The sequence below is a fragment of the Ornithorhynchus anatinus genome, chromosome 5, assembly GCF_004115215.2.
Source record: "Ornithorhynchus anatinus isolate Pmale09 chromosome 5, mOrnAna1.pri.v4, whole genome shotgun sequence".
NCBI classification, from domain to species: Eukaryota; Metazoa; Chordata; class Mammalia; order Monotremata; family Ornithorhynchidae; genus Ornithorhynchus; species Ornithorhynchus anatinus.
In genome coordinates this window covers 46268683-46282203 of record NC_041732.1, presented here as the reverse complement: position 1 = coordinate 46282203, position 13521 = coordinate 46268683, and the positions used below count along the sequence as shown (strand labels likewise).

General features: G+C 39.4%; 1 protein-coding gene across 5 annotated transcripts in view; it reads left to right on the top strand.

Moving 5' to 3' along the window:
* Positions 1-13521, top strand: part of NEO1 (neogenin 1) — a 270466-nt gene that overhangs the window by 237275 nt on the left and 19670 nt on the right. For 3 of the 5 annotated variants that reach the window (XM_029065167.2, XM_029065164.2, XM_029065163.2), the window contains exons 21-23: positions 813-845; positions 7437-7499; positions 11035-11182. In XM_029065167.2, coding sequence (XP_028921000.1) covers positions 813-845; positions 7437-7499; positions 11035-11182 — 244 coding nt within the window. The remainder of the gene's footprint in view (positions 1-812; positions 846-7436; positions 7500-11034; positions 11183-13521) is intronic. The other 2 variants (XM_029065166.2, XM_029065165.2) reach the window with 1 other exon arrangement.

Here is a 13521-nt window from a genome sequence, read left to right as displayed (position 1 = left end):
CTAACGTAAATGGGTAAATGATCTAGGACGTATCCTGTGTTGCTCTTATTGTGGGGTGACTGTACCCAGAGTACACTCCTATGACATAAATGTAAAACAGACTCACATGCTACACTATAAAAGTGAAAGCCATCACCTCTTGTGCAAACTTTGATTGTCTAGTCTGTAAGCTCCAGGGAACGTATCTACCAACCTGTTGCATTGTAATCCCCCAAGCGCTTAGTACAGTGCTCTGCACACAGGTAAATGCTCATTAAATGCTGTTGATTATCAGAAATGATATGTTAGCCAATTTACACTTACTGTTCATGATAGTGTATCTAAAACCATAGGGAACCCAAAGGTAATCAAACTGATGCCTCAGGTTAGTTGAACTGAAGAAAAATGGACATTTGCATACCTCAAGTCTATGTAAGTCAAATATATTGCTGTGGTGCCAACTACAAGATTTGCAAATAAGATCTAATTATATAGGCGGCATAGTGAACAATTGCATGTCATTGTGATGGATGATTCAGTTTGGGAACCTCTTTTAAAAAAATGATGCTTGTTCATAAAATCGATGCGAAATGAAGTAGGACATTTAGAACATAGAATATTTAAGGGTACTCAGAAAAACTGTGAAATGCATGCTGTTAACAGAGAATTGTTACCTGCCAAAATTGAACCTTTATTTTTTTGAAGGAAAGATTCCCCTATTAGTGTTTCAGATAAGGCTTCAATGAGGTGTGTGTGTTTTAATTCTGTCTCTCCCATCTTCCAACTTAGTGATCTTTTCTCTTGTTTTTCCTCCCCTGTGCTTGTCCTGGTAGCTGACTCCTCTGATAAAATGCCTAATGATCAAGGTAAATGAGTAGACATCCTTTCTTTCATTTCCTCTTTTTTCATGCATTCCTGTTGCTTTTGCTCCAAATGCAGTTCCCCATATACTCAGTGACCTAAATGCAAATGAGTCCAATTCTGTGGGGCTTTTTCATAGCGAGGAAGTTGGAGGTTCTATTTGAGGTTCAGGTGTGAAACTTATAAACTGATTTCTATAGTTGGAAAGTGCAATGGAGAAACAGATTGTGCCAAATGTGAATTATTCTGCTCTAATGGGTTTGAATTGTGTGGTCATCAAGCCATCCTTTGCTCAGAGAAATCTACATCTATTAGGCAGAAAATCAAAACCACACAGTTGATTAATACGAGGATTACAGTGTGAGCTTAATTGGCGGCTGCTGCTCAAAACATTGTAAATCTTGTTGTGTCCCCTCATGAGAGATTCAGCAAATGGAGAGATACTCCCAGTTTCTCTGTAACACAGGTTCTCAATAGGTGTTTTGATTAGAAAGCCATTAAGGAATTAGGAAAGCTTTTTCCAATGACTAATGCCTGTTTAAACCTGATGTACCTTATTAACTGGGTGAAATTACCTGCAAATTTCAACTCACTATTGTGAGTACCAAGGCACAAGTTTCCCATATTGAGAGGTTGTGCAAGAATGCACCTCTTATATTAGAGCCGATGATTAAAAAAATGTATTACCTTGTTTTTCACCTCCCCCAAAAAGACTAAAAGCAGAGGCACTAAAATTTTCCCCTACCAAATAGTTTTAGCTTGCTATTTAGAAATTATCTTTCTACTGACATATAATAATAATAATAACGGTATTTGTTAAGCACTTACTCTGTGTCAAGCACTGTTCTAAGCACTAGAGTAGATAAAAGCTAATCAGGATTGGACACCATCCCTTCCCACATGGAGTTCACAGTCTTAATCCCCATTTTACAGATTAGGTACCTGGGGCACAGAGAAGTTTAAGTGACTTGAACAAGGTCACACAGTGGATAAGTGACAGAGCTGGCATATGAACCCTGGTCTTTCTGACTCCCAGGCCCGTGCTTTATCCATGAGGCCATGTTGCTTCGTATGTTGTATTCATGCTACATATGTTGTATTCTGAATTTAACTTTTTATTTGAAATACGAAGAAGAGTGCTTAGGAAATAGCGGTATATACTCACATAATTGCCCCCATTTACCACCCTGATATTGAGCCAATGCAAGACTGTTTTTGTACCACATTGCAAATAGTGGTAACAATGCAAGTCAGGGTAGGAGGAGAAGGACCAGAATGCAGTCATGCCAGAGAGCTGCTTTACTCCTGGGGGAGGGCATTTTGTTGCTGAGGAAGAAGAGAAGCGGGGACCGGGGGTGTCGGGGAGGAGATGAGCTGTGAGGGCTAATTTATTGAAGAAGGCTTGAGTGCTCTCTTACTCTTCTCTTTTTTCTCCCCTCCTTTTTCATTTCATGCTCCTGTTTTTTGAACTTAATTTTTCAGACCCTCCCACCCCACGCCCCCTAACCTCTTTTTGTGTAGGGAAAAAGCAAGGCAATTATTCAAGTCAATATGGAAATGTTACATTATTTCCACAGTATATGAGAGGCATCTCGGTCAACTGCAAAGAGCAAAAGCCTGGGCGTAGGAGGACCTGAGTTCCAATCATAGTTCCTCTTGCCTGCTGGATGACCTTGGACAAGACAGTTAACTTCTTCATGCCTCAGTTTCCTCATTTGTAATGGGAATTAAATTTACTCCTTCCTACTCAGACTGTGAACCCCATATGAGACAGAGACTTTGTCCTGCCTGATATCTTGTATCTGTCCCAGTGTTTAGTTCAGTGTTTGGCACATAGTATGCATATAACAGATAATAACAACAACATTTAATAAATAGTTAAAGGTAGTTTAAAAATTTCCTACATTAAGTTTTGAAAAAAACATAAGAATGGTACACTGGATAATGGTATTGCCTACAATAATTCATTTTCCCACCCCAAAGCTAGGATGGGGAATTCAGAGGGGCAGTATCCTACTGTGATTACTGTTCCTGGATACAGACAGTTCTCTCATAAAGAGTAATAGTAATAAAAATTGTGGTATTTGTTAAGTGCTTACTATGTTCCAGGCACTAAGCGCTGGGTTGGATACAAGCTAATTGGGTTGGACACAGTCTCTGTCCCACATGGGGCTGATAGTCTCGGTCCCCAAATTACAGATGAGGTATCTGAGGCACAGAGAAGTGAAATGATTTGCCCAAAGTCACACAGCAGACCAGTGGTGGAAATGGGTTTAGAACCCATGACCTTTGGACTCCCAGGCCCGTGCTCTATCCTCTATGCCATGCTACCTCTGAGTGGTAGGGAGGGGGAGGAATGGTGAAAGAGAATCCCAAATAATCTAAAATAGTAGATTATTTCAATGAATAACAGCAGCCACTCTAGGGGGCAAGTGAAAAAATATATGATCCTGACAATTGTAATTATGTACGCTTGTCTCTAGACTGTAAGCCTGCCTTTAAGCTTTAAGCTTGTTATGGGCAGGGAACATGTTTGCTAATTTTGTTGAATTGTACTCTCCCATGCACTTAGTATGGTACTCTGCACAGAGAAAGCTCTCATACATACCACTTTATATTGTTATCATGATGGGTGAACATTTTGAAACACGGATGTATCTAACCAAAAGGCCTTCAGCATAAAAGGCCATCACATGTCCCCTTCACATGGTCATGTCTACAGTGCAACCCCCAGTTTTGATGTGTCGGGTTATACTTTGGACTAGTTCATGGAGTCATATCTTCATTCAAGGTAATAGGCTTGTAATTTGGGGAACAGAAGTAAAATGTTTAGTGTTTGACTACAGAAAAACCAGATTTAGAGATTTGAATGTATTTGAAGTTTCAGTAGTTCAATATTTCTTTCACTGTTTTTCCAATTTGTATGTAAAGAGGCTCACATTATGGGTATATATGCGATGGAGATTAACTTCTCTCATTGTCTCACCGAAGCAATAAATTCCATGCATTCCTTTCATAAATTCAGAGCTGCTGCCACAAGAACTTGAGCAGTATTGAGCCTCTGCAATATATATGGTTATTGAAATATTGTTACAGGCTTTTTATGGACATACGACCAATTTTAGCTCCCTTTTATGGACTGTCCATGAATTTATGGACAATTGTATCCCTGGAGCCACTGCTCCAGCCCTGTCGATGACAGCAGACATAGCTAACAAGCTTACAGTCTAGAGGAGGAGACAGAGATGAAGTAGAGTACAAGTACTCTCCTAAGTGCTTGTGTGTGTATAACAGGTATAAGACAAATCACTGCTGCCTCCCTAGTGATTTAAGTAGGAACGGGTAGGCAGACAAAGAGTATTTACCAATTATGAAGGAGAAAGAGGGAAAAGATATATCAGAAAACAGCACAAATGTATTGCATTGAAATAGTTAATGTACACATGTACAAGTGCACATGAGTGCTGAGAATAGGAATATGAGTTGTGGATAGCACTGGTTTGCCATAAATGGGGTGTTATGAATTAATTAGGGAAGGCTTTCCCGAGTGGATGGGATTTTAGGATAACTTTGAAGTGGAGAGATCTGTAGATCGGGGAAGCAGTGTGGCTCAGTGGAAAGAGCCTGGGCTTCGGAGTCAGAGGTCATGGGTTCGACTCCCGGCTCTGCCACTTGTCAGCTGTGTGACTGTGGGTGAGTCACTTCACTTCTCTGTGCCTCAGTTCCCTCATCTGTAAAATGGGAATTAACTGTGAGCTTCACGTGGGACGACCTGATGACCCTCTATCTCCCCCAGCGCTTAGAACAGTGCCCTGCACATAGTAAGCACTTAACAAATCCCAACATTATTATTATTATTAGTCTGTTAGACTGTTAGGTGGGTAGGGAAGTTCAGAACCTTGAAACCAATGGTCAGAATTTGAAGGAAGAAGGGGTAGCCAATTTTGAGGATGATCCCGGCCACAGCTTGTGGCAGAGATATCAGGGGGAAGGAAACCTTAGAGGAGACTGATACTTAAGCCTAACAGTGATGTAACAAGATCTTGGACCAGGAGGGTAGCAGTTTGTGGGGAGAGGAAGAGGTGGATCTGGGAAACGTTGAGGAGAACAAACCAGCAAGACTTATTAGTTAAATGATTGTCGAGGCTGAAGGACAGTGAGGAGTCAAGGAATGTACCGTAGGTGGCAGGCCTCTGGGATAGGGCAGATGGTAGTATTAAACAGTGGGAAAGTCTGGAGGAATGTAATACCCAAGCAAGAGATTGCTGCTTTAATTCCTATTGAAAGGCTTTCATTCACTTTAGGCAGTGGAGTTGAAGTGTTTTTAGAATCCCCATCCAGCTGTCATTTGTATGTTACTTGCAGTGTACCTTCTTCCTTGGTTAAATCTTCTATTTGAACCATCTCTGGATTCTTGGAACTTTTCTTCTGATCAATCTGTGAAAATGAAGACACTTCATATAACATCCAGTATCATTGAAAAGTGTATTCCACAGCAGATATGCATATATAATAAGACTATCCCCAACAAATTTGACTACTTTAGACAGTTTTTTATAGTTTTCAAAGCTATCAATTATTTTGCAAGTAGTTTTTGCGAGAGACTGTATAATAAAGGATTTATAGTAATCAACTTATCAATAGAATTTGAGTGCTTACTGTATGCAGAATACTGTATTAAGTGCTTGGGAAAGTACAATGCAATAGAGTTGGTAGGCATAATCCCTGCCTGCAGGGAGCTGACAGTTGAGTGGAGACAGATAGACATTAAGATAATTTAGAGATAGAGGAGATGAGTTGTGTAAACTTTATAGGTAAGTTCATTTTTGTTTTAGCATATCCTGGGACTTTTTTTCTTGAGCCGGCACTGAATCTGCTTTGGAGTTGGCTCTCCTGAGCACTTAGTACAGTGACCTTCACAGAGTAAGTGTTCAGTAAATACTATTGATTGATTAATTAAAAGCCACCAAATAATTCTTTGTTTTCTGGGTTGTGTAGGTACGGTTAATCCTACATGTCCTGCTAATCACAAAGAATTAAGTTTGCTGAGACAAGGCCTTGAAGTGGCATAAATTAAAATTCATCCCTTGGGAAATCTTCAGGGATAAATGTTAGACTCATTTAATTGATGGGACTGTCTTGCTAAAATAACCTAAATGAAAAGTAAAGGGCACAGCCCTCCGCCAATCTGGACATTCAAAGGAAATAAAGGAAAGGTGAAGCCTGATCAGAATTCGAGAGGGATCTCTGCTGCCTGAGTCCTTTGAAAAGGCATGAGCCATTCTTTGAACCTGTCTGAGAGTACTTTCAAACAATTTGCACCATAGAGATACATATTTCTTTGGCCTATTTCCCCACAAGTACTGATTACAGTAAACAGTTACGAGGAAGGCTTGGTGGCCATGGCAGGAGCAGAAAACCCAGGAGATCCTGCCCTCAGCAAAGTCACAACCAAAAGAGACTTGGGTGAGACTTGGCCCCATCCCTCCAAAAGCACTCTGAGAGCTTGGTTCCACCCAGAGCCTCCCCTTCTCTTCTGGGAAATGTAATGCCAGCCCCTTTGTATACTGAGAAATGGAGCTTCCCCATTCTATCCCTACAACTCCCTTATCCCCCTTTTACTGGACCACTGATTGGATGTTTTGAAATCACACACCTCTCACCAAAGACTGATTGCTTTAGTGCACTCCAGACAGTCTCACAATAAACGTTAGCATAAACTCTTGTTTCTTCATTATGTGAATTGATTTTTGATTTTCTATTGACTTAGAACCTTTACTCACAGAGGCTTTGAAACTGACTTCCCCTGTCTTCTTGCTCATGGCTAAATTAGACTTGATTTGTACTGGAAAATGTAGAGTAAAGGAATCGGAGTTGTGTCGAAATCAGAACTCTGCGGAATTAGATAAATTATGGTAAAGTTTCTTGGAAATGGACACACATCTTCAAAGTATTCATCTAGGTGGCATCTGCTTTCATTATTTACTTTTGTTAGTATTGTCCTGAACATATTTTATGTTTGGCAAACCAAAGATTTTAGGCCATTCTAAGCATTTTTCAAAAAGGAATTCTAATATATACCTTAGAATTGCAGTCAAATAAAGTGAACTCTTGTAGCTGAGGCCATTTCACTCCTTCCTAATCCTTCCCCTCCTGTTTTCTCACTGACAAGTGCTAGAAGAGTGAAGACAAGGACAGAAAGTGCCAGAAAGAGGGCAAAAATGAGGTCTCTTTCCTTTTCCCTATTTGTTTATGTGATTCTACCTTTTTCTAACCCTGTTTATTTTAAGTCCTCGGTTGAATATGTTTCAGAGCAACTTTAGGGCCTGGGAAGCAGGATGCTGACAATGCAATAGTCTTTCCAGAAAATCTAAATTAAATTGCCAAACGCTACCTTACTGCCCAGAGAAATCTGCCCATTGCCTCCTTATGTAGAGAAATATAAAGCTGTCTGGCAGGTGCAGAATTACCTTTTTTCAATTACTTTGGATGTGCCTGATTTTCCTTGGAAAAAGCAATTTTTAGAATGGCTTAAAATGGGAATCATTTAAATATGACTGTTAATCATTGATGGGTTTATGTGTTTTTTTCTTCAGCTTCAGGATCTGCAGGAAAAGGAAATCGACTACCTGATACAGACTACAAAACACCAATGGGCGGTAATGTCTTCCCCAAATCATTTCCACTTACAGCTAGGATGATCATGAAACTTACCTTCACTTTGGGTTTGGGTGATATTGTTATTTTCTGTACACAGTCCATTTTCCTTCCTTAGTGAGTTTGTGTTTTCAAATGCCCTCACTTTGAGCTAGGCAAAAAAAAAGGTTAATTGTTATAATCCATTCATGTGCATTTAGAAGAAGCTTTTTCCTCAAATATCAAGCATCACCCCTCATATTAAATTGCTTGTCAAATCATCTTTGTGATTGAGGTTTTGATTCACTGTCTCTAGAAGGGATTCAGTTCAAAATAATGTTGCTCTTAAAAATGAGGTAACTCTGCCTTTGTTGGTATGAAATCTATGTGAAATCTATGAGGAAAGCTCTTCAAAGCCGATGGCCTGCTTTTTTTTATCTTGACTTGCAATTTCCACCCCTAATATTTTGAAATGGCTCCCCGAGACAGGAGTGAGAGGCTCTAGTCACTTCAGAGGACATGGGTTATAATCGCACTCTGCCACTTGTCTGCTGTGTGACCTTAGGCAAGCCACTCAATTTCTCTGTGCCTCAATTACCTCATCTGTAAAATGGGGATTAAGACTGTGAGCCCCACATGGGACAGCCTGATTACCTGGAATCAGCAATTACCTGATTGCTGGAGAAGCAGCGTGGCTCAGTGGAAAGAGCACGGACTTTGGAGTCAGAGGTCATGGGTTCGAATCCTGGCTCTGCCACTTGTCAGCTGTGTGACTGTGGGCAAGTCACTTAACTTCTCTGTGCCTCAGTTACCTCATCTGTAAAATGGGGATTAAGACTGTGAGCCCTACGTGGGACAACCTGATTCCCCTGTGTCTCCCCCAGCGCTTAGAACAGTGTTCTGCACATAGTAAGCGCTTAACAAATACCAACATTATTATTACCTGTATCTACCCCAGTGCTTAGAACAATGTTTGGCACATAGTAAGCACTTAACAAATACCGTAATTATTATTTGAAAATGTCCTAACCTTCCAGCTAAAAAGCCCTATAATAGTAATTGTGATATTTGGAAGCTCATTGTGGGCAGGGAGCATGCTACTAACTCTGTTATATTGTACTTTCCAAAGTGCTTAGTAATAATAATGGTATTTAAGTGCTTACTATGTCCCAAGCACCAATCTAAGCACTCCAGCACTTACTGGTGCAGAGCACTTTAGCGCTTAGAACAGTGCTTGGCACATAGCAAGCACTCAATAAATACCATTGATTGATTGATTTATTGCCTGGGGTAAATGCAAGATAATCAGGTCACAATTTAGTCCCTATGTCAGATGAGGCACACAGTCCAAGAGAGGAGGGAGAACAGGTACTTAATTCCCATTTTACAAATGACGAAACTTAGGCACAGAGAAGTGAAGTGATTTGCCCAAGTTCATACAGCAGGAAGGACAGCCAGTGTATTTATGGAGCACTTACAGTATGCAGAGCACTGTACTAAATGCTTGGGAGAGTAAGGTATAACAGTATAACATATTTTCCCTGCCCACAATAAAGTGGTAGAACTAGGATTAGAACCCAGGTCCTCTGACTCCTAGCCTGTGCTCTTTCCACTGGGACACACTGCTTTTCATGAAAAATGTTCTAGCTGTTTTTGCTTTTAAAAATCCTAAAATGTACCAAAGCCAAAGCCTATATCTTAAATTAAAATTAAAGGACTAGTGTTCTGTGTGCATATGTGGAGTAAGAATGGATTAGTGCAAATTCTCGTTTTCTTCAACCATATCTTGTTGCCATAAATTTTTATCGGTGTAAAATGGTCTTTCTGTGACTTTGACGCCATACTTTCAACTCTGTGTTGCTGTTTAATGTTATACCAAGCAAGCTTAAACTAATACAGGTTTGGGAATCCAGACCAGTGGCCCAGTGCTTCTGACTACATTTTGACTTTTTCCCAAACCCTAATTAAAATTTGGGAAATGCAGATTCATAAATGTTTGTTGTTCTGTAGATTCATATGTGCTAAACCAGGCCAAGTAAAACATTGCTTTTTAGGCTACATATTGATACTTTGTAAACCAAGCTCTCTCCCAGGTTGCTCATTTGTAATGTAGTGCATATAGAAGTGTACAATCTAAACGCCTCAATTTGAGCCAGTTAACATCTGGTGTGTGGAATTTTGATTGTCAATTAAATTTAAATAAGATATGTTTGTGTTCGATATGCATTTTGGAAAAAATGAATATATAATTTCAAGCAAGCTAAATGGAATGGAAATTTATAATTCGACAACATTCTTTTTGACTTTTAAAATATCTTTCAAATGGTATTCAGAGGCTCAGATGAATAAGAATTTTGAATACTGTGGGAATGTCAGATTTAGGGGACAGGCTGATTTCATTTGCATTTTAATAGATCATTTGGAGTAGTTATGTTGAGCATCTGGTGATACAATTGTGGAACTGCCTAGATGTAATTAATATTCCAAGTCCTAAGATATAAGTAATATAAAACAATAGTGCGTGTACTATTCTTACAATTTCTACTTTTCTTTTGAAATCCCTGATAGAACTTAAACTTCCTGTTCCTTAGTTGATGATATGGTAATGCATATTTATAAAGATGCTGGGTTTGGAAAATGATTCTGTTCCTATGGCATGACTCTAAATAATTCTGATTTACAAGCTGCTAAAATTGTTTTTTCATTATAAAAGTGAAGGAGGAGTAGCTGTTCAGTGGGAAATATAATTTTTGTCTCAAACCACAAAATTTGAACAGTAGTAGGTTGGTTGCCATGCTTAAGCAAAGCAATCATATGGCTTGTGTTGTGCAGTCCCAGAAGGAAAGAGGTTAGAAATGAACTCCACTCCCAAATATTGAAGAGGATGTGATGGGTAAAATCATGTGATTTAGTGGCAGAGTGGGACTCCCCAGGAAGCCTCAGCAAGCTTCCACATGGGCCTTGATAATTGGCTGCAGTGAGTGGTAATCTCCCTAACTCAGAAACCCACAAGTGAATGTGAGGAATGAAAGATGGGGGTGCATTGAATCAGGGGAACTGCTCCCTTGTTTCTGGGGTAGGAGAGGAGAATATGCATGCAGAACACTTTTCCTGATTTTAGTAGGCCCCCAGAAGTACTAGCTAGCATATGCCTTGGACACAACCGTTGTGTGACCTTGAGAAAGCTATGTAACCCTCCTTGGCATCATTTTCTGGAAGTGGAGGGCAGAGAAGAGGTATAGGAAGAAGATTAGCTACTGCAGTGCGTGGTGTAAATTTTGGAACTTGTGTTCGAATTTGAATTGAAAGGTCCAGTAAAAGAAAAACCAGCTTTGGTAAAGAATTCCCATCTTTAAATTTACAGTGTTACATTGGCTCTTATTTGGATAATAATATCCTGTTAAAATATTTTTTCATCAGAAGGAGCACTCTTCACCCATTATTTTTGAATTTATAAGAAATTTTTGTTAACTTTTTGGAAAAGTACCATTCTTTGGCTTGTGATACATATTCTGGATCCCTTAATGCATGAACAAATGCGCTGTTTTTTTTCAACAGGTAATAATAGCCCCCATGGGAGTCCCACCTCACCTCTAGATAGCAATATGCTTCTAGTCATTATAGTTTCTGTTGGCGTCATCACTATTGTGGTGGTCGTGATTGTGGCTGTCTTCTGTACTCGTCGTACCACCTCTCACCAGAAAAAGTAAGACTCTCTAGATGCAGAATTTGGTTTCTTAACTTTATAATTTTACCCAGTGGACTCTACTTCAGTAAATGTGTGTATTTGGTGAAGCCAAAGAATTTTGGAATTATAATAATCATGGAATTTGTTAAACGCTTACTATGTGCCAAACATACTAAGCACTGGAGTAGATAAAAAATAAAAGTCCCACATGGGGCTCACAGTCTACATAAGGGGGAGAACATTTTGTAGGTGCAGGAACTGAGGCACCAAGAAGTTAAGTTACTTGCCCGAGGTCACACAGCAGATAAGTGGAGGAGCTCAGGTTAGAACCCAGGTTCTCTGCCAGGCACGTAATCTTTCCCCAAGGCCATACTGCTTCAGCTGTTCAGCACTTACTGTGCAGGATACTGACTGAGTTCTCATCCAGAGCACGTGCTGGAGTGGAGCTAGGGTGGGTTCAAACCCAACCTTAGTTTGGAAACCAACGCAGCCATTAGAAGATAAAACAGAACCCCACTCCCCTTATTCCCCCGCTAATGTTTTCACCCAGCAAGAAATCTCCCTTATTCAGGACTGTTATATACTTGCACAAATATATTTTTGTCCATAAACATTGCCCCAGTAAATTCGTAATAAAAAATTTCAGTTTTAAAAAAAACCCTATTCTTTTCTAGAAGACTTAGATCTGCTTTGAAGAAGTGACGGTTTCATTTAAAGTGGTTTCATTTCAGTGAACTTCTGCTGTGGTAGAAGGGACCTTGGGCAAGCCACTAAACTTCTCTGTGCCTCAGTTAGATCATTTGTAAAATGGGGATTAAGACTGTGAGCCCCATGTGAGACGAACTGATTACCTTGTATCTACCCCAGCTTAGAACAGTGCTTGGCACATAGCAAGTGTGTAACAAATGCCATAATAATAATTATAATACTGTAACTACAGTTTTAAGGTGCTTATTATACAAGTTGAAACAAGTTAAAATATTGTGAATGCATTGGTACATATATCAAAATGCTACCAATAAATGAATAAGGGAGGGAATCTGAATGTGACCTGTGTAGATATGTGTATTCATTATTTACTTACACAGTGTTCAGTAGTTACATTCTGAAAAGATGCTACCTCCAAATGCTTTTCTGAAGTGTTCTTTGATGTTGTTATCTCATGGTCAAGCTCTAAAATGGAGATAATGAGTTGGGTGTTTGAACCTTCATCAGAGTTTTGCTCTGGTTAATTTGTTGGAAATTCTACCAAAGCACTTTTAGGGAAAGCATTCGATATTTGTAAACTAGAAGGGTAAAGGTTACAAATTCATCATTCTTTATTATTTTAAGAATAAAATCATTTTATTTAGTCTTGATTTAACTATTTTTGTACTTCTGCTGACTGCTGAGGTAATGTGTATAAGATAAGTAGATGTATTTAGAGAAATATTCACATTATTTGCTCATGTTGTATTTAAGTTCTGAGGGGTTCCTGCCAATGTTATCATTTTCTATTTATAAAGTTGAAAATATTCAGCTCGATGAGCATCCTGAAAATAAACGTAAAAGTAAACCTGCAAAATAGCCTGCATCCATTGCCCAGGGATTAAAGAAATGAGGCAGAGAGGTGCTGAGGGTGTTAATGAATTCAGCTTGCAGCTTTTCTTCATTGCTTTTCCCAGGATTGGAGTACCTCATGTATTTTTAGGGTATTTGCCTGGTGACATGTAGGGCTGCTGGCATTTTTCCAAAGGGAAAAGAGCAGCACTTTTGGCTGACAGCTTAACTACACGACCACCTCCGCTCCACCCTCAGTGCCACTCTGTATTGCCAACATTCAGAATTTTGTCAGTTTCAGTTATCTGCCTAAATCTGGGAAAAGTAGACTAAATTCTGTTTGGGTAGTAATCCAACACTATGTCTCTTTCACTTGATTCTTTTTATTGCCATTGTTCTTGTCTGTCTCCCCCGATTAGACTGTAAGCCCGTCAAAGGGCAGGGACTGTCTCTATCTGTTACTGATTTGTACATTCCAAGCGTGTAGTACAGTGCTCTGCACATAGTAAGCGCTCAGTAAATACTATTGAATGAATGAATGAATGAATGAATGAATTATCCTCTTACTGGCTTCTTGTGGGCGGGGAACAGTGTCTGCTAATTCTTTCTGTTGTACTCTCCCAAGCACTTAGTACAGTGCTCTGCAAATAGTGCTCAGTAAATACCACTGATTGATTGTTTCCTTTGCCTCTACTTTTCAATATGCCACTTTGAAGTACAACTTATTTTTCATCTTTAATTTCTATATATTTACTACTATCAGTCAATCAGTGGTATATATTGAGCTCTTACTATGTGCAGAGCACCTGTACTAAGCA